The sequence below is a fragment of the Diospyros lotus genome, chromosome 5, assembly GCF_014633365.1.
Source record: "Diospyros lotus cultivar Yz01 chromosome 5, ASM1463336v1, whole genome shotgun sequence".
Taxonomy (NCBI): domain Eukaryota; kingdom Viridiplantae; phylum Streptophyta; class Magnoliopsida; order Ericales; family Ebenaceae; genus Diospyros; species Diospyros lotus.
The window spans coordinates 25869878-25892632 of NC_068342.1; the positions used below are offsets into that span (position 1 = coordinate 25869878).

The following is a 22755-nucleotide window of genomic DNA, read 5'->3' on the forward strand; positions in this document are numbered from 1 at the left end:
TCCTATTCCTCTGCTATACCCAACATCTGCCGCCACCCTTACACCGGTTGCCAGTCATCGCTCAATCCTCAGGCCACCGCCGCCGCCCTTACACTGACCGCCGCCTCTGTGATCCGACATCCCTATCACTGCCGCCACCACGGTCGCCGATGTTCACCAGTGGGATTCCCAACTTTGGAACGGTCGCGGCCTCCTAGCCCCTTGCGAAGGTCGGCCTCCATTCGCCGGACCTGTTGCTGCTCTTGTTGCCTCAGCATCGCGAATCAAAAGCTGCCTCTGTCCGTGCATCAGATCCGCTCCCATCCACCGTTCAGCACCATCCCTGGTCACCGTTCGTGAGCCGCCCCTGGTCGCGCATCAGAGTCGCTTCCATCCTCTGAAGCACCTAGATCCAAGCGCCCAGACAAGTGGTGAACCCGATGTGAATCACTACTGGTGCGCCCAGATACGTGGGTCACTTCTGGTGCGCCCAGATCTGTGAGTCACTACTAGGACCAGATCCGTGGGTTACTGGTGTGTCCAGATCTGATTGTTCTGTTGCCACCACGCAGTGCAATATCCTGATCTAATTGTTCATCCACCATGACCGATTCTAAATCTTCAGTCACTCTGACCCAACAATCCCAGTCCTCTCAAGACCAATTTTGAGTTTCCCGAATCTCCTCCGACTCACATCCGGTACAAATTACGACCATTCATCTCAATGGTACCAATTTCCTATGTTGGTCGCAATTTGTTCGTAAGTACATTCGAGGTCAGGGAAAGATTGGTTATTTAACTGGCGCCACATTAGCCCCAGACAGTAAAGACCCACTGTATGACATGTGGGATGCTGAGAATTCAATGGTGATGAAGTGGCTTGTAAACTCCATGGAGGAAGAGAAAAGTTTGAATTATATGTGTTTCTCTACAGCAAAGGAACTATAGGATGAAGTCACTGCCATGTATTCCGATTTGGGGAATCAATCGCAAATCTACGAGCTCAACTTGAAGCTTGGTGAGATTCGACAAGGTAGTGATATTATCACCATATACTTTAATTCTTTAAAGCGTATATGGCAGGACTTGGATCTCTTCAACACATATGAGTGGAAAAACACAGACGATTGCAAACATTATCAGAAAATGGTCGATGTTAATCGGGTATTTAAGTTTCTCACTAGACTCAATGTTGAGTATGATGAAGTTCGTGGAAGGATCGTTGGTAGAAATCCACTCCCGTCTCTAAGTGAAGCTTTTTCTGAAGTTTGGCGTGAAGAAAGCCGAAAACTGATTATGTTGGGCAAGAAGAAGAGTGGTGAAAGTGGGCTATCTGAAAATATGGCGCTTGTGACTGCTAATGCTAATGCTGGTGGACGGCATATTGTGGGTCAACGAAAGGAGGAAGAAAAGCCTCATGTTTGGTGTGATCATTGCAATAAACCACGCCATACTCGGGAGACCTGTTGAGTACTTCATGGCAAACCAACTAATTGGAAGCCTAGATCAAAGCGATCCCAACCTACTGGTCTGATAATGTTTGCTAAAGCCTAATCTGCGACTGCTAAAGCCTAATCTGTCCCCTACTACACCCAATTGTTCATTGGCCTATTTAAGTAGAAATTCCTTTGCCTTGTCTAGTTCATTTCAATCTGTTCCATGGATCATTGATCTAAGAGCATCTGATCATATGACTGGTTTATCGCATCTATTCAACTCATATATTCCTTGTGCTAGTAATGAAAAAATAAGAATAGCCGATGGTAGTCTTTCACCTATTGCAGGTAAAGGTCTTGTTAAACTCTCGGATAGTATTGATCTTCAATCAGTACTCCATGTTCCTAAACTTGCCTGCAATCTTCTATCTGTTAGTAAACTCTCCAAAGACTCTAACTATCGTGTTATCTTTTTTAAGGAGAAGAGGGCATCTCCTGGCTAACGCAACTATTTAACGCCATCCTTAAATCAAAAAAGATGCCAGATGAGTGGAGGAAGAGTACTTTGGTTCTTATATACAAGAACAAAGGAGATGTTCAAAACTGTGAAAATTATGGAGGAATTAAGTTAATGAGTCATACCATGAAACTCTGGGAGAGAGTAATAGAGCAGAGGCTCAGAAAGAAAACAAAGGTGTCAGAAAATCAGTTTGGTTTCATGCCTGGTAGGTCAACAATGGAAGCTATATATTTACTGAGGCGTCTAATGGAAAGGTATCTAGATCATCAAAAGGACCTACATATGGTGTTTATAGATCTAGAAAAGGCCTATGATAAGGTCCCTAGAGAAGTATTATGGAGGGTTTTAGAGAAGAAATGAGTCAAAATAGCCTATATACAAGCCCTTAAGGACATGTATCATGGTGTAGAGACGAGTCAGAACATGCAGAGGGGATACTGAACCATTTACAACTACAATAGGACTGCATCAAGGTTCTGCACTAAGTCCATAATTATTTGCCCTAGTAATGGATGAACTCACTAAAGATATTCAGACAGATGTGCCATGGTGTATGCTATTTGCAGACGACATAGTGTTGGTGGATGAAACAAAAGAAGGAGTGAACACTAAGCTTGAGTTGCGGAGAAACAATTTAGAATCTAAGGGATTTAAATTAAGTAGAAAGAAAACAGAATATATAGAATGCAAATTTAGTAAAAATGCAAGAGTGGATGATGTTAAAATTAGAAGACCAAATCTTACAAATAAAAGACCATTTTCGATATTTGGGATCAGTGATTCAAAAAGATGGAGAAATTCACGAGGATGTCGCACATAGAATTAAGGCAGGTTGGCTAAAATGGAGAAATGCATCGGGAGTGTTATGTGATGGTAAAATCCCATTAAAATTGAAAGGAAAATTTTATAGGACAGCTATAAGACCAGTCTTGCTGTATGGTTCAGAATGTTGGACAGTCAAATACCAGCATAAGCAAAAGACGAGTGTAGCGGAGATGAGGATGTTAAGATGGATGTGCGGACATACAAGAAAGGATAAAATTAGAAATGAAGTTATTCGTAATAAGGTAGGAGTAGTGCCAATTGAGGAGAAGATGAGAGAGACTAGACTAAGATGGTTTGGTCATGTGAGAAGGAGACTAAGAGATGCTCCTGTGAGGAGAGTTGATGAAATGGAACAATTAGTCACAAAAAGAGGTAGAGGTAGACCCAAGAAGACTTTGGGAGAGACATTAAAATTTGATATGAAATATATGGATCTAAATGAGGATATGACAAAAGACAGAAATACATGGAAGTCTAGAATTCATGTAGCCGACCCCACATAGTGGGATAAAGGCTGGATATGTTGTTTGTTGTATTGCATTTTTCAGGCCCAGAACTCAGGGAAGACGATTGACAGTGCTAGAGAAATAAACGGACTCTACTATTTGAATGGGGATGTCTTGTGCAATAAAAAAGCTCACGAGCTGAATGGTACTAGTTCTACTTCTGTTTCTAATCAAATAATGCAATGGCATCTTAGGCTAGGCCATCCCAGTTTTTCTTACTTGAAATATTTACTTCCTATGTTGTTTAAAGGAGTGGATCCTTCTATGTTTAAATGCGAGAGTTATCATTTATCCAAAGATCATTGTGTTAAATTTCATCCAAAACCCTATTGTCCTTCAAAACCATTCTATTTAATACATAGTGATGTTTGCGGCCCTTCTAAGGTCTCTACTTTGTCTGGCAAAAAATGGTTTGTTACTTTTATTGATGATCATACTCGAGTTTGTTGGATTTACTTACTTGCAAAAAAATCAAATGTGTCTAGAACTTTCAAGGATTTTTTCCATATGATTGAAGCTCAAATTAACACAAAAATATGTATTTTTCGATCTGATAATGGAACTGAATATTTTAATAAATCTTTGAGGGTTTTTTTAAAAGAAAAAGAAAAAAAAAATACAATCTAAGCTTCAATCATATGGAAAAAATATTCAGTTCCATCATGTTTTCTATGAATGTCCCTAAATATCTCTAGGGTGATGCAATTTTAACTACTTCCTATCTCATCAATCGTATGCCCACTTAGTGTTCTACAATTTCAAACTCCCTTACACTCTTTAAAACAACTCTTTCCTCTATGTCGTATATATTCTGAGTTACCCTTAAAAGTTTTTGAATGCACTTGCTTCGTTTATGTTCCTCAAATATTTCATTCCAAATTGGGTCCCACAGCTGAAAAATATGTCTTTCTGGGCTATGCACCAAATAAGAAAGGGTACAAATGCTTTAATCCTGTCACCAAAAAAACTTATATCAGTATGGATGTGTCTTTTCTCGAAATTCAACCCGACTTTACCACAAATCATCTTCAGGGGGAGCATATTGAGAAAGAAGATAATTTTTTGAATTCTAATGTTGAGAAGGATAATTCTTTAAAACTCTATGACCCTCGTCCTACCATGATTGGTACTCCCATCCACTCTGATAAACAAATCAAGGATCTAAATGTTCCAAACGTTGTGGAACAGGGGGTGTGTGGTTCACAGGTGCCTAGCATGATGTGATTAGAACCAGGGAGAGAATTACCACAAACAGATCAAAATATTTCAAAACCGGAGCTTCAGTTTTATACAAGAAAGCAAACCCTGAAAAATACTCCAAATATTCCTCTAACAATTGAATAATCGACGTCTCCGAATGATGGGCCTTCTAACAATATTTCTTCTTCTCATGGTAACTCTAAACTCACTCCCTCAGATTATTCTTCATTTGACGTGTCCGATCTTGATATCCCTATTGCTACTAGGAAAGGAGTGAGATCTTGTACCAAACACCCAATTGCCAAATACCTATCATACCAAAAATTGTCTAATTATCATAAGCCCTTTCTTTCAAATATTTCTAACCTGCATGTCCCAAGAACAATTCAAGATGCCCTTGGTGACCCAGATTGGAAGTTAGCAGTCCAGGAGAAAATGAGTGCTTTTAGAAAGAATGGAATTTGGGAGATTGTGAACAAACCAGAAGGCAAAACAACGGTAGACTGTAAGTGGGTATTTACTATAAAATGTAAGGCAGATGGGAGCATAGAAAAACACAAAGCAAGGCTGGTTGCTAAGGGATTCACCCAAACATACAGCATCAACTATCAAGAAACATTAGCTCCAGTAGCTAAAATAAACTCAATTCGAGTTCTCCTCTCCCTTACAGTGAATTTCGATTAGCCACTTCACCAATTTGATGTAAAGAATGCCTTCCTAAATGGTGATTTAGAATAAGAAGTGTTTATGGATCTCCCACCAGGATTTGAGAAAAGGCTTGGTACAAACAAGGTATGTCGTTTAAAAAAATCCTTGTATGGTCTAAAACAGTCTCCAAGAGCATGGTTTGAAAGATTTGGAAAGGCGGTGAAAAGCTATGGCTATATTCAGAGTCAAGTAGATCACACACTGTTCTTCAAACATGCTAGTGACGGTAAGAAAGCAATCTTAATTGTCTATATGGATGATATAATAATGATTGGTGATAACAAGGGAGAGATTGAAGAGCTTAAGAGGAGATTAGCTCATGAGTTCGAGATCAAGGACTTGGGTCCTCTAAAGTATTTTCTTGGGATGGAGTTTGCAAGATCTAAGGAGGGGATCTTTGTTAACCAATGTAAGTATATTCTGGACTTACTCAATGAAACAAAAATGCTTGGGTGTAAGGTTGCTGAAACTCTCATTGAATCCAACTTAAAACTTCAACCTATTGAGGCCAAGAATATGGTAGAAAGGAAGAAATATCAAAGGCTTGTGGGTAGACTTATCTATCTATCCATACTCGACCAGACATAGCCTTTGTTGTAAGTGTTCTAAGTCAATTTATGCACTCACCTGGTTCACAACATTTTGAAACCACCTACAGAATTCTACGATACTTAAAGGGAACCCCTGAGAAGGGTCTACTTTTTAAAAAATGTGGACACCTTCATATAGAGGCTTATACAGATGCAGACTGGGCAGGCAATGTAACTAACAGAAGATCTACATCAGGGTACTGCACCTTTGTGGGAGGCAATCTTGTTACTTGGAGTAAGAAATAAAATGTGGTGGCTAGAAGCAGTGTTGAACCTGAATTTCGTGCAGTTGCCCATGGTATTTGTGAGGTCATGTGGATAAAGAGGCTTCTATCAGACTTGAGGGTCTCCACTTCCCTACTAGCTAAAGTTTACTGTGATAATAAAGTTGCAATATCTATTGTTCATAATCCAGTTCTCCATGACAGGACAAAGCATGTAGAGATGGATAAACAATTTATCAAGGAAAAAATTGATAATAGAGTAATTTGTATGCCCTACATTCCAACAGTTGACCAAGTGGCTTATATTCTTACAAAAGGATTACACAAAATTCAGTTTGAAAAACTTGTGAGCAAGCTTGCCATGGAAGATATCTTCAAGCCATCTTGAGGGGGAGTGTAGAAATAGAAGTAGTTTTGGATATAGAATATTCTTTGTATTTTTAGAAGCTATGTATATTTTGTGTATATTCCTCTTTCCTTTTGTATTATTCTCTTCCTCTATAAAGAGAAAAGAGAATCAACATATTATGATATATAAGAAATAAAGAAGTACCTAGTTTATAGTTCCCAAACATTTTTGGGGTGAGGCTATCCTTATGGCCACATACCTTATAAATAGAATACCCTCAAGCATCCTAAAACATCAAACTCCTAGTCAACTTCTCCTAACGTCCTTTCCTCACACTCAGATTCTTTCACAAATTCCTCTAAAAATTTTTGGTGGTTGTGCATTTGTTCATGTTCACAACCACCTTAGAAGAAAGCTTGATCCTAAGTCCATCAAAAAGGTTACAAATGCAACTCTCCCAAGCTTCAGAAATTCTTCACCTCTATGGATGTAATCTTTTCTAAACATCATCCATATTATCCCAAATCTAATATTCAAGGAGAGACTGCTCAAAACAATCAAAATAACACTTCAGAATACCGGTTTTGGGATATTCTATCTCTCCCTACTGATAACCAACTCCTTGCCATTAACTAGTAGCCTGAGGAATCAAATTCCAATTCCAAAATCATCCATTCTCCTCCTCCTACCAAGGAATTTCATGTTTATTCTCGGAGACAGTCTAAACATAAGGAAAGTGAGGACCAAACATACCCTAGGACTAATCAAGAAGCTGACCCAAATTTAGATCCAGTGATAATAAGGGGAAGGAATACAGCTACTGCTAAGGATTCTAATACTACTTCTATTGATGATGAGGATTTGCATTGGTCCATTACCTTAAGAAAGGCGAGTAAGATCATGCACACATCCTATACAGAACTATATCTCATACAAGGGTCTCTCACCCAAATTCAGCACATTTGTTTTAAATGTGGATAAAGTGCAGATTCCCAACACTATTCAAGAGGCTTTCCAACATCCTAAATGGAGGGAGGTTGTCCTTGAGGAAATCAAAGCTTTGGAAAAAAAAATGATAATGGGATATCACTGGTTTACCTCCCGAAAAGAATCATATGGACTGCAAATGGGTTTTTACAATAAAATACAGGGAGAATTAAAGGATTGACAGGTTTAAAGCCAGACTAGTAGCAAAGGGATTCACCCAATCCTATGGTATCGATTACCAAGAAACATTTGCCCATGTGACAAAGCTAAATACCATCAGAGTGTATCCCAAATCAAAAATCTCAAAGAAGTACTTGCAAAGGAATTTGAGATTAAAAATCTCAAAATTCTAAGATACTTCTTAGGCATGGAAGTTGCAAGGTCCAAAGAAGGGATTTCAGTCTCCCAAAGAAAGTATATCCTAGATCTCTTAAATGAGATAGGGATGTTGGGTTGCAAACCTATAGATACTCCAATGGAATCTACGACAAAATTAGACAATGGCAAAGAAAGCATGCCAGTTGACAAAGGGAGATATCAAAGGTTGGTGGAAAAACTCCTTTATTTGTCACATACTAGAACGGATATTGGCTTTTATGTGAGCATAAGTCAATTCATGAATGATCCCAAAGAAGAGCATTTGGAAGCAGTTTATTGAATCTTAAGGTACTTAAATATTAACTATAGGCAAGGGATTAATGTTCAGGAAAAAGATAGACTGAGGGATAAAAATCTATAGTGATGTTGATTGGGCCCGATCAATCCTAGATAGAAAATCAACCTCTGGATATTGTCCTTTTGTATGGAGAAATCTAGTTACTTGGCGCAACAAGAAACAATCTGTTGTCTCTAGAAGTAGTGCGCAGGCTGAGCTTAGAGCTATGGCTCAAGGATTTTGTTGAGGAATATGGCTAAGAAGGCTACTTCAAGAACTACAAATACCTATGACCGAGCCAGTACAAGTATTGTGTGATAACCAATCGGCTATTAATATTGCAAAAAATCCGATTCATCATGACCGAACAAAACATGTGGAGATTGACAGGCATTTCATCAAAGAGAAGATAGAAGGGGCATTCAAGTTAAGCTACACTCCCACTAACAGTCAAGTAGCTAACATTCTCACTAAGGCTCTACCAAGAAGAATATTTGATGAGTTAAGCTGCAAACTTGGCCTAAATAATATATTCAGCCCAACTTGAGGGGGAGTGTGGAATTAAGAGATCGGGAGGCGAACAGGCCGAGAATGGTGCAAGATAAGGATCCGAAATCTTAGGGAAGTTAGAGATAAAGGATAATTCAGTTTATGTAATTCAGTTTAAATTATATTCCTAAAATATAGAGATAGTTTGTATTTTAAATAAACTTAGATATCTTGTAAATAGAGTAGACTTCTATAGGAGGTAGATGTCTTGTACTCGTATGTATATACATACATCCCATGCACAAATGAAGTAGTAGAGAATTTCCTTTCTCCTAAATATTTTCTACATACTATTAGGTTGTTAAACCCTTATTATTGCAAATCCCGATAGCTTTCTTTAGGACTTCTAGAGGTTTGAGGGAAGGGATTCTCTTTTCCCTTTCATATTTATCTTAGTCAAACCATTTTTTGAGGTTTGAGGTTGTACCCTTCATACTTCCAACCTCAAAACCCTGGAGCCCTCACTCTTCTAAGCATGCTTGAATAGGGGTGTTTTTAGCAGGATCAGTGGTGCTTTCATGGGCCTAGCCATGCTTGCTATCACCCCTAGTGGAGTGGTCTAGTCCACATGATTTAGGTGGCTTTTCATGAAAAAAAAATAAAAAATTGACTCATCACCAGCTTTTCTTAATTGGTTTCAATGCAATCCTAGCATAGATGGTTATGGAGCCCAACAACAACAGCACCATCACTGTTTGTACTTATGGCCCGTCTGTCGTGAGGGCTTTTCAAACTTCCATTGGAAAGCCACATGGAAAACAAGCCTCCCAAACAGAGTTTCCTTCTTTGTGCAAGGAGCTGCTCTCAAAATCATATTTATTATTTATAATGTGACAAGGCATGAGCAGGTACTGTTTGATTGTTGCTACCTGTGTAGCAGAAGTAGTGAGTAAGTGGACCATGTAGCATTGCCAGGTTTCTTGGAAGGTTTGAAGTTTTATGTTTTCCAACTTGGGAATACAATGGAAATGTTAGCTCAATGGTGGAGTCAATGGGATCTTGGAGGAGCAGTTGCTAGCCCATGACAGAGAGGTCCATGGATGGCTATTCCTATGTCCATTTAGTTTATTTGATGAGAAAGAAACAGGAGAACTTTTGACACTGGAGATTTTAGTTTAGTCTTTTGTTTTTCATATTTGAAGAGCAACTTAATTTCTACTTTATATTCTGGCTGAGAATGGACACTCCTTTTTGTTTGTCCTCCATTGTATAGTTTCTCAAAGACATTGTGATTCTTAATTTAACAGAAAAACATAAGATTCACACCCCTCAACAGAACTCTTTTTGTACATCAATTTACCATCATTGATATTATGCATTGCCAGCAAAATATGCATCCTTCAGATTGAACTTTTGCAGGACAATTCATGCTACAGTAACTTGTTTGCAAAACACAACACCTATGTGCATATACCAAGAACATACCTGATACATAGTAGTAAACTCATAAATAAACTACTTTTAAAGTCACATTTTCAGAAATGGATGAACAACAATAAGAGGACAAAGAAGATATATAATCAAATAGGAAAGTTAATTTTTGCAATTACAGTTCAAGGAATCCATGAAGAAACTCCTGAGACATCTTATACCACCTACGCTAGTTTGCATCCAGAAGCATTTAATTTTACTTAAATAAATAGTATATACAAGTACTCACCATGACTGTCAGGAAGCTCCCCCTCTTCTATTTCATCAAGGTCACTTCTCTCTTGTGTAATGCCATCATATGCAGGCAATTTAGTGTTATTTTCTGAAACAGCTCCTTCTGACAATTGACATTGCAAGAGGTTGACAACTTTACTCAAGTATGATTCTTGAAACTTGACGTCAAGCTGGTAGGTCGCCCTCTCATCATTTTGTAAAGCTGTCAAAAAAGCATGAGCAACCTGCAAAATAAATGAGGCTCAGAAAATCAATCTACTAACAACTGTCTAGTTGATCAAGACATTTTTGGAATATGCTGCACCTTGTATGCACACCACTGTCCTAGTTCACCAAGTGCGTAGTTAATAGCCCTCAACTTCTGGATTAGATTAGCAGCACCATCACTTTCTGTTCTTTCAGACACACCATAAACTTGTCGCAGCTCTTCCTTGCTTCCAGCATCTCTTGCTCCCATAAATTGCCACTTACTTCTTCTAGAACTAGATTGAGCAGCTTCTTCTACTGCCAACTCCATTTGTTTAATTTGTTCGTGTAGGGACCACAAACTAGCAGCTTTGTCATACTCCACCACAATTTCTGAGGGCATCGGGACATGCTTCTCCAGCTCCTTACGATCTTTGATTGTACAAACTACAGAGTCCAGTTTACTTTCAAGATTACGAATCTTTATTGCACAATCCACCTGGCTAGAAACACCTGCATTAATCATGAGCAACAACATGATTGATCAACACATGGAAGCAGCAAAAACACAATGCTATTAGAAATTTAACTAACTTGTCAAAAAGGATATTGAACAATGGAAAACACTACAATAAATTCTTAAAAACAAGCACATTTCAATAATTCCCAGTCTAAAAAGAAAAGTAATGCCAAGAGTTTGGGTGAATACCCTTTAAGTTAACAGGAGATGCTGTCATTCCAAAAACTGATGGCCTTTTCTCCTTAGACGTTGTGTGATAAAACTCGGACATAACTAGAGAATACGGATGTTTCTTCACAGCATGATGACATTCATCCAGGATAAGTAGATTGATAGCTTCCATCTTTATTATGCTGTGTCTCAGAATGTTCAACAGTATTTGAGCAGTCATCACTAGAACCTGCAGCCAAAGCAAAGAGGTAAGGGAGTTGAGATTAGTAAGTACTCATTCACAAAGCCATAGTTTGCAACTGAATGCAAAAACCTTCAATTTTTTTTTAATATTTTTCCCTTTAACCATAGCAACCTAATTTCCCTTAGATCTGGATGAAACTTAGATCTGGATGAAAACCCCCAAGTACTGATTCTGTGAACGAGGAGCTGTTCTGAGCTAGAAACCTACTCTTAGTTCTTACATGCTTGGATTAGCCATGAGATCATTCCATTCTTGGTGAGCTGATTAACAATCAAAAGACAATGGCTGAAGTACTGAGCTTACTGAAAAGAAGAGACATTTTTTAAATTCACTTACAGCTAGAACTCCGAGATTGGTTTTGCATTAGCCAAATTTAAAGAAAATCCCTCAAAATAGACCGTTCCATAGTAAATTGGCTACTACCATATTATTGCCATATTATTGCCATATCAAGTCTGTCCACTAGCCCATATTTACCCATTAAGGATGTTTAATTTGAGAGATGGGATGCATTGAGACAAGAATTAATCCCCAATATTGTACAGTACTAGGACTATTATTCTTAGGACTAAATTTATTTGTTAGCAAAAAGTTGGATTAATCCCATTCAATCTCAACTTTTGTCTGTTTAGCGAAATGAGGTGCAAAATGCCTGTTACCCATCAATGAATAATGACATAAAATATAGACAATAAAGTATAAATACTTTAAAAATGTATTATTTCAAATTAAATTCAATGATGATAATCATCAAATTATTATAATGTAATAAGTAATAATATCATTACAGATCAAATTTATCAGATATGTAACAAAATAACTATAATACATATTATGCATGCATACAAGGCTCAACCAGTAATATATACATGGCTCCGGGAAAGCCAGAGTACATGATTCTGCTCCATTGGATAACTAATGACAAATTACAGTCTATAAATCTAGATATGAGTGCAACCATGTGCCGAAACATTAAGGATACCTGCTTCATTTCAAACTCACGTTGCCACCTCCGAGCATCCCAGAAATCTTGGCCCATTTCACCACAGTAATGGCCTACTTGGTAACCAGTTCGCTCACGAATTACTTCTGCTTGCTGAAATTGTCAAAAGATGCAATGTTAAGCCTATATGTAACATATGATAATGATCAAATAGTGAATCGTATGATAATGACAAAATTATGAATTGCATGCATAAGCTAAACTGTGTAAAACAAATTTTCTGTTGAAAAATCAGAACACAGCCGAAAATAAATATTTACATATATATCGGTCAGAAAAATGAAGATAAGAAATGAGTTCAAATTTTTTCCTTATAATAAAATGTAAAGATCAGTAATTATCTTATTTTTTGTCAACATGAACTGATATGATTTCAACATTATTTGACTGTGCTCTTACCAGTACTGATAGAAGACGGCAAAATTTGTTTATGTTAACTATTTCATTTTTATTCAGAAAGTATATTCAATTATTCATATCTAAATTTCCCAACAATAAACATATAAATTAGAAAATTCACATGCAATCATTTAATTAAATCAATAACAATATATCATGAATCTTAATCCCACTAGATGACCTCAGCTATATGAATTCTAGCTCTCCAATAATCTCTATTCATTGTCACATCTTCTGCAAGGCAATTATATCCCATAAATTTACGGGTTTTTCACCAAGTTTTTTGGTCCTCTACTTCTTTTGTTACAAACCCTTGATGGAGGACGTTGGAAGCAACCTTTGAAGAAACAAAAGAAGTGTCTTAAAATTGGCTCAAGGCCCAAGCATTGATTTGGGATGCTTTTTATGAAGAAAAGCCCTCCCAGAAGCTTTGCTAGGCTTAAGTTTGATCATTTTACATAAGGTTTCCTAAAGTCTCTTCTGATAACTCTAGTTATGTGCTAGGGCTTTATTTATAGTATTTTCCTAGTCCTATTATTAATAGTTTTTGATTTTGGTTACTCTCCTAATAGGAAAAATGAAGGATTTCTATTTTGTTTAGCTTCCTAACAGGAAGAAGAAGGATTTCCAATTTGTTTTTCCAATTAGGAAAAAAAATCCTAATCCTATTATCCTCCTTGTAGGAATAGGATTACTAGAATTCTATAAATACTATTCTAACCTTTCTTTTGCATTAGCGAATGAACAATTTCAGTTTTCTCGAAGCATTGATGCTTTCTTTGAATTCAGTGATGCAATTCTACCCCGAGGTGTGAAGCCTAGAAGATCCCTTTCTCCCCCCCCCCCCCCCCCCCCCCTCTCTCTCTCTCTCTCTTTCCCCCACAATCTTTCAATTCCATTTTCTCATAACCCTACCTCCAGCCCAGTTCTCAGCCCCAAATCTCATCTTCTGAGCCACATTTCACCTCTACATTACCCTACCCAAACCTAGCTTTTCTAAAAATTTTCCTAGCCTTCAAACCATAACCAGGCCTTCAATCACTAGGTATTCTCAGAACACCAAACCTGTCCTACATCAATTTGGTATCAGAACCTTGGACTGAAATATGTCAACTTGTACAGAATACCCTATAAGGGGAAAATTAATCGATTATCAATGCAATGAGATGACGTTCAAGATTATGAAGCAACAACAAGAAAAAGAAGGTAGTGAAATTGATTTAGGTTGGAACAAGAAGAGTTAGATACTGTCATGTCCCTAAGGGTATGGTAGTAATAGATAATAAAATATTTTTTTGTTTGTACTTGTTGTTAGTTTGGATTCAACCGGTTGTACTTAGAAGTAACCAGCAGTTGTACCTAGAAGGCAGCAGCCTTCTGTTGTACTTGATTTGAATATTTGGCAGCCCTATTGACACCAAATCACTGCTATATGGATCGGTATATATGACTAATCTAGCATAATTCAAGGGCATGAATGAACACATGTGAAATATTTCTGATTCCCCCCCCTCCAAATTCACTCTCTCTCTCTCTCTCTCTCTCTCTCTCTCTCTCTCTCTCTCTCTCTTTCCCTCCCTCACTTTCTGTTCTTCTGACTATCCCTACAGTTCTGCTAAATTCCCCCCTCATTCTTCCCCAAATTCTCCCCATTTGGTGAGAGAACCCTGTCAGATCAACGGGATCTGCCAGATACATCACTTCTTTCTGTTATTAGAAGGATACTTGCAGTCCCTAAAATAGAAAAAGAAGATTAGAAGCACACTTCAATTTTTCTGCTAGTTTTTTCATAGATCAAGCTAAGAAGTTTAATATTGATGGAGGCATAGTTATCAAAGGTGTAAGGCACACTAAGGCACAAAGGGGTCCTCGAGCCCAAGGCGCAAGGTGCAAGGTGGGGCGTGCATCAGGCAAAGGCGAGGTGCATAGAGAAAAAAATATAATTTAATAAAATATAGGCAAATTAAAAAAATAAAAAATATATAATAAATTAACAAGTGTTCATCATCAAATTCAAACATAAACAATTCATAATCAAACAAAAAAAAAAATCAAATAAACACAACACTAATAACATCCAACATCAATCATAAGATGATCTTGATCGCATCTAAATTATGTTGGTCACTTCCAAAGGTCTTCCTTTTCTTCATATTCTTCTTCAAAATCAATATCTTCCTCCTCATCTCTAAGTGTTTGAAGAGTACTAATCTTTAACTAAGAAGAAGATTATAAAATTTTGATTATAAAAAGAAACTTGAAAATTAAAATGTATAATTTTGAAAAAATAAAAATAAAAACTCAAGAGGAACTAATACCCATAGTTGTAAAAGGCAAAATATTGAAGAAAAAAAAAAAAGAAACGGTGAAAAAAAAACCCGACAACATTTCCCCTTAATAATAGTGATAATCTTTAATTTTTAAGAAGAAAAAATCAAAGAGAGAGAGGGAGGGAGAATCGAGATAGAAGAAAAAAAAGAAAGAGGGGGACCATTTTTGGTGATAGCTGGTCCTTTTCCATCACCGGCCGACCAATCTTGTCGGAAGAAGAAGTTTAAATTGCTCTCTGGTGTCGCAAGAAGGAAGAGAGGCTTTTAGGGCTTTGAGTCTGTCTCCATTAGGTATTTAGGGTTGTGTTTTTTACTTTTTTTTAAAAAATATATATATTAAAGATATGAGAGGTGTGCCTCCTACGTGCCTCCCACCTCTGCTAAGGAGCGTGCCTCAATAGATTAGGCACATGCTCTTTAAGGCCGCCTTGCCTTGGGGGGCCTAAGGCACAGGGGCTGGCGCCCCTTGCGCATGAGGTGCGCCTTTCACAACTATGGATGGAGGACATTGTATAATGTTGTTTCAACACCCACTTTTGAACCTCAAACTTCGGGTTGAATCCCATCCTAAAACATACAAAGTTGATAGGATTGACGGCAGTACAATTCTGGTAACTCAAAGATGCCTTCTTACCTTTTATATTGGTAATTATGAGGTTTCTATATGGAGTGATGTGATCCCTATGAAAGTTACCCCACATACTTCTTGGTTGATCATGGCTTTATGATCGGGATGTGCACGATTTGGTAGAAAGAACACTTACACATTCACTTGTACTGAAAAACCATAATTTTGAAGCCTATGACCACAACTGACATGGGAAAATTCAAAGCACCAGCCCCTAAACCTGCTGGAAAAGACAACTTATGGGATCATTGGAACAAGCAAAGGGGCAAAGGAACCTTTGATGCTGATGCCATTAATGAACCAGTTGCAGATTCAACAGCTGAGAAGCAGCAGATGAAAAAGTAGGTAAAAATTTTGAGGAAGTTTCTGAACTTGCAGACAAAAGGCCAATTCATGGAATCACCGCAATAGATGAAGAGAACAAAGAAATTTCTGGTGATCACACAACTAATATGGCAAGTCTCACAAATAATGAGAAAAAAACATACAGTTCTACAACCAGCATCTAAAGGACATGTTGCAGAAGACTTGAACTTGAAAGAACAAGTTGTGACGTACCTAGGGTTTCCCAAGGATGTAGAATGGAATTATGGAAGAATTAGGGAGTCAAATAATAGAAAGGGAGCGAGAAAACAGGAGGAGGGGGAATTCAGAAGAATGGAGTGAGAATTAGGAGAATTAAGAGAGAGAAAAGAATTCAAATTCATTCATAAGCTACCATTCTCTACTTATAGGCTGTTACATCCTTTCAGTTAGTAACTAAATAAAGGTACAATATTACAACAGCCTAAGGTACAACCAAAAAAATACATGCAATAGAACAATTACTCCTATGCCCTTGGGGTCATGACAATTCCCCCCCCCCCCCCAAAAAAAAAAAGAGGTTTCTTGTCCCCAAGAAACTTGTTACAATCGTGCCTTCTTCGTCACCCAATTCCCGCTGGTTCTTCTTCTTCATTTTTGTCCTCTGCTCCTTCCATGTTCAATAACTGACATCGGTGGCCGGGATTGAATTTATCTCCACACTTATAACATAATCCTAACTTCCTTCTCCGATCCATGGTAGATGATTTAGCTGCATTAGGGTTTGGATCAACCTTAGATTTCACATTTACTTTATTCCCTTCTAATGGTTGATAGAATGAAGACTGAATTTCTGTTGCGATCATGTATTGAAAATTGCTTTCAATGTAAGCTCCTATAGCTTTGCCTTCTTAGCAGCCTGCTTAACAGTAGCAGGCTGCATTGTTTTTACAATTGGCCTTAGTTCATCCTTAAGGCCACTAAAGAAGTTAGAAACAAAATAGTGCTCTGTTAAAACAGGCTGGGAATTCAACATTAGAGATCTTAGTTCTTCAAACCAAATCTGATACTCCGTCATAGATCCGTCTTGCTAAAGCTTGTTAAATTCTTCAACCATGTCGGTCATTGTTGTCACAACCCTAGGGTTTGGCTAGGGTTTAGAAAGGAATTTGGAAGAATTAGGGAGAAAAATAAAGAAGAATTGGACGGAGAGACAGAACTGAACAGAGATAATTGAGGGAGAAGAGAAGGAGGAACGCTAGGCATCACCTAACAACTAATCTAAAGCATATTCTAGAATAACAGCTCCCCTGTACAGCTAACCTAATTACAAAATATCTCCTAACAACAATTGTAACTCAATTATAGCTTTGTCCCTATAATACCCCTAGGGTCATGACAATTCCCCCTTCTTGAAAGTTTCTTGGGGTTTCTTGTCCCCAAGAAACTTATTACAACCGAACAGTTGTTTCTTCATCCAATGCCCATCTTAACTCACTGGTTCCTTCTTCGCCTTTTCTTGTTCTTATCTCGTATTGCCCTTTTCTTTTGCTTTCTCTTTTCTTTTTCCTCAACATTAACAGTACTCTGACTTGCTGCAACACCAAGTTCAGCTATCCACCTCTTTGCTATTGTCATTGAAAATGGTTCCAAATGAGCTGTCAGTCCTACAACCCTATCATTTCCAATCATATAAAGAAATTCAAACTTCTTTGCAGGCAAAAATCTGATGTGACACTGCAGCTCTCCCCGCTTCACAACCTCTTCTCCATCATCTTTAGTAGAGACCTCCTCAAGTGGAGAGACTTTTACTTTCTGATTACTGGGGTACACCAAAGGCACACTTTCAACAGATTTTTCTTCCAATAGAACCTCAATCTATCATTCAACAATTGCCTTTTCTTTCTTGTCATTCTGAATTACCTAATTCAATTCAGGTTGTTCCTCATTCCTTGCAGCTACCACTCCCATTTTTAGGACCTCATCAGCCTCATACTTCTCATCAGCTACGTGAGCACTATCTTCCTCTTCTTCTTCTTCCTCCATATCACCCTAGTGTTTGGTCTTATCAATTGGTTCTTCCTCATAGTTGGGTTGATCTTGTTACAGAACCCCAAAAACATCACCATGGAGCGGACAACCATACTCATCAACAGGGGGAATAAGAGCATTCAGCCCGAGAATTTTCAAATGCAGATAAGAAGGGGGTGGACCATATCTCTGCATGTTGATAAGCCATAAGGGAGGCGCACCTTTAGGCATCCCAACATGTGACAGCATCCCAGGCTTCATTTCCCTTAACTTTACCTATAACTCTTTTCCTTCAAAATACATATCACCGTGTGTTGTCAGCTTAGGCTTAGTTTGATATTTGAAAAATGCATCATAGAGAACTTGATAATCAATATCCATCTTTCCCATCTTTGGTTGCATCCTTTCCCTTTGTTTCTGTTTGAGTTTCTTACTATCCTCCCCTTCAATATGAGCCTGTCTAATTTTCTCAATGCCTCGTTTCCCCTAATATTCCTCCACCATTCCCTTATGTTTCAGCTTATTGAATTCCTCAATGGCATCCGTCCTTGTCTTATCCCTGAACCAATTGCAGAGACCATTTACGAATTCTGGCCTATTCCATTCCACCCTTCCTAGGCTCCAATTCTGCAACGTCGTCCAAATAAGCTGCAGTCATGTTCACTTTCTCCCTTTCAGCTACTCGGTATTGATAGAACACCCATTCACATCGTTGGATCCACCACTGAGGTCTATCTCTTTCAAACGAGGGAATGTCCATTCATGACCCAGGAGGATTGGAGTGGTTGCCTCCAATTCCTCGGGTTAGATTGTCTTCTTCCACCTCCACCCTATCCCCTACTACTTCCATCTAATCGTTAGGCCTCTACCTCACCTTCAGCGCTGTTAGGATTGGCACTGATGAAGCCTAAGAAGGAAAGTCCATCGAGAGGCTAGCATTAGGCTATCGAGCAAACATGATCAAGGTTGCACTCACCTGCTGGCTGATTTGCTAGCTTAATCCAGCAATTTCCTCTCGGAGCCCGCCAACGGCTCAATCCAAATTGGCCACATACTCCGATCGGCTCTAGTTGATCTCTTTTTGAGCTTGTCGAACCCCCATCTCTAAGGTCTCCAAGCGATCATCCACCTGCTCTTGGTTCTGGTGTATCCCCAATTCGATAGCATCCAATCACGACTCCATCCTCATTCTTTCTGCCTTGACCATGAATCAACAAGCCCTCAATCCAATTATAGAACCGAGGATTGCCAGAATGAGCTCCACTGAATCACCTTAGTTACCTGCAACGACCTAGATCTAAATTTCGACACCTCAGATCCTAGTCCTCTTCCTGGATTACACTGTCAGTTGTCTCAATATCCACTTCCATTGCGCCCTCTAATTTGCCTTTCCATTCCACTTGATATCCCATCGGAACTCTTTCGGCCTGCATTGTCTTCACTCGCGAGCCGAAGTTGGCTATGCTCAGCTTCGCCTTTCAAATCCGATTCAATTCCGATTAATTGAATCGACGATGGACCTCAATCAATTGGATATGTTGTAGATTTTTGAAAATCGCTTGCAACCAACTTCCGAGAATAGTCTTGCTCTGCAATCGCCTATCCTGATACCGTCACGATCTGTCTCTGATATTTTCAGAGTTAGATCGAAATTAACTGCTTCCTTCCACTACTCGAATCCTAACTCGCCTCAATCGCAATTCAACAGCCCAAGGACCATTGGCTCTGAATTCACCTCTGATCCACTTCCTGAATCACGTCTTCCTTCTCACCCAATCACCACCAGACTTCACCTAACACACAATTCAGTAGCCTCGAGAATCAATTGGATCCGAGAAGCTATTAGATCTATTACAGCTTCCTAAAATCACCTTCAAAACTCAAGTTGAATCGGATTACGGAATCAACCTCTCTTACAATTTACCAAAAATCGTTGGCAATGTTCCTTCTTGCTTCGATCACCTGAATTTGCTTCAATTATCAGTCGAATTTTACTCACCTGAAGCACCGAAAATCACCTAGCTCGTCGGAATTAGATGCGCTAAATCACCATGGCTAACTGCTAAAACTTCTGGAATCACGACCAGAACCATCAAAATTACTTGACAGAGAGAACCGTCAAGGAACGAACAGCTCTGATACCAATGTCACGACCCTAGGGTTTGGCTAGGGTTTAGAAAGAAATTTGGAAGAATTTAGGAAAGAAGTAGAGAAGAATTGGAGGAAGAGACAGAACTGAACAGAGATAATTGAGGGAGAAGAGAAGAAGGAACGAGAGAGAGAGAGAGAGTTAAAAGAATTAGGAGAGAGAACATAATTACAATTCATTCATCAACATAACATCCATCCTCCTACAAGTAGCCTTTTATAGGCATCAACTACAACTAATCTGAAGCATATTATAGAATAACAGCTCTCCTGTGCAGCTAACTGAATTACAAAATATTTCCTAACAACAATTGTAACTCAATTACAGCTTTGCCCCTCTAATACCCCTCGGGTTGTGACAGTTGTCTTCTCTCCAAACCGATCACATAGATCCTTCACAAACTCAGTCCAATTGGCCTCATGCCTACTCATCCCTTCCAACCTTGATACCACTAATCAGCAATATCATTTAGATAGGTTGCTGCGAGGTAACCCTTTGTCCTTCTAGTATATTGTAATGCTAAAAAAATCGCACACATCTACGGATCACTATCTTGGTTTTGATTCTTCAAAAACTAGTATCTCCAAACTTGGCATGGGAGTATAATGGGTGGTTTGAGAAGAACCTCTTACCTGGACTACTGGCTCTTCAATCAATAATTCCTCAATTGTAGCTCAAGGAGGAATCTCATCACCATGCAAGAAGGGATCAAAAGCCTCGATGGAAACTCCACCCTAGAAACTCGAGGAAGAAGTCCGTCACTAGGTAGGACTGGATTGGAAACAGACCTCGGTGGGAAACTTGTTGGTGAACAAAATTGAGGCAGTAATGTGAACAGCATGTGGAACATGCTATCCATTCTCTGACCATATTGATCCATCGTCTCTCGGTGCCTATCCAATTCCCTCTACATACTCTCTCGAGATGCAGCAAGATCCTCCCGCATGTTCTCCCTTAAGGCCGAGATGTCCTCTCTATTGCGGGTCACAGCCTCCTGAATCTGTAACATCCCCATTTCCAGCACCTCCATCCTCAACTCAGCTGTTTCATCCTTGTGCCTTCCGCCATTTTACTTCCTCCAAAGAATCGTTACTGATTTGCTTCCAAATTTTAATCGAACCTCAAAATTCATTGCCGACCTACTTCCAAGGATTGCATGAGATCAACAATTGTCGGGTCTTTTTTGATCTCTACTATAGCTTCCTAAGAGTTTGATCGAAACTATTACAAAAAATTGAAGTCACCGGAATCACTGCTAGAAGTTGTCGATTCTATTGCAGTCTAGGGATTTGCTGAGAACCAACCAAACTCTTAAGATCTGATTTACCATGAACAATCCCTTGAGAATCGAACAACAGATCTTATCCTCTAGAATGAGAATTGATCGTTGCACCAATCAGCAACCTAGGATCAGTTGCTCTAAATGAATCACTATGGATTGTGCCTAGATCGCAAATCAACTATGAATCTTATTATCCTAGGACTATGCGGAATGACCCTTAGATGGAATATGCCTCTCTCAACACTCTCAAATCCACCCAGCAATTATAGGAATTGAAAAACAGAAAATATAAGCAATCAAACAGAATGAAAATAAGAACAAGAAACAGAAAGCAAACCACACAACGCAAAGATTTATCCTGGTTCGGTTTCCTTTGAGGAAACCTACATCCAGCCTTCAAAGAGCCCTCCCAGCAGTCTTATTAAGAAGAAGAACGATCAATACAGCAGTAGAATCCCTCCTTCTAACTATCCCGAGTACACCCCAACAGCTTTCCAAGATTACAAAACTTTAACGAAAGGAAACGCCTAGCTTTTCTCTCAGAACAATGCACTTGTTACATAGAAACAGAAGAATAGAATCTAACTTAACTGGCTACCCCTTGCCCTATTTATAGAATGATAGGGCTGACATGACAATGACAAGAATTGGATAATTACAGTTTCACCCCACAACTATTACTAATTACACATGGGATACAACTATCTTTCTAAGCCTCCAATAGCCAATTATATCACTGCATGCCTTCACCGATCTTCTAGGATATACTCGAGACAACATTTCAACAAATCTGCTTCCAAATTCACGATTGACTACTCTAGATCCACCTCCTATGCTGGTCGATTCTAATGCAGCCAATAAAATCCATTGAAATCCTCACCTCTAGCTCAACTTCCAGAGAATCGAATGGATCTGCTTCGCTAGGATCACTTTTGATCAGCAATTTGTTGATGTTCAGCAATCGCATAGGAAATTGTTTCTTGCAGTCGCCTTCCTGATTTGCTTTAGTAGCTAAGGACTACCTGACTTCACAAGCCGGAATTCGCCTTCAAATTCTGAACCTAACTACTATGAGTTTGCTGGAATCATAGTCGAGGATTGATCGGCTTTGATACCAAATGTGACATTCCTAGGGTTTTCTAAGTTTGTAGAATGGAATTATGGAAGAATTCGAGAGTGAAAGAATAGAAAAGGAAGGAGAAAACAGAAGTAGGAGGGGGAATTCAAAAGAATGGAGGGAGAATTAGGAGAATTAAGAGAGAAAAATAATTCAAATTCATTCATAAGCTACCATTCTCTACTTCTTTAGCCTATTT

At 38.7% G+C, this 22755-nt stretch overlaps 1 protein-coding gene across 2 annotated transcripts in view; it reads right to left on the reverse strand.

Moving 5' to 3' along the window:
* The window catches only part of LOC127802753 (endoribonuclease Dicer homolog 1), an 80656-nt gene that overhangs the window by 38073 nt on the left and 19828 nt on the right, over positions 1–22755 (reverse strand). For both annotated transcript variants that reach the window (XM_052338759.1, XM_052338760.1), the window contains exons 2-5: positions 12297–12410; positions 11089–11299; positions 10498–10892; positions 10189–10417 (exon numbers count right to left, since the gene is read on the reverse strand). In XM_052338759.1, the coding sequence (XP_052194719.1) occupies positions 10189–10417; positions 10498–10892; positions 11089–11299; positions 12297–12410 (949 nt within the window). The remainder of the gene's footprint in view (positions 1–10188; positions 10418–10497; positions 10893–11088; positions 11300–12296; positions 12411–22755) is intronic.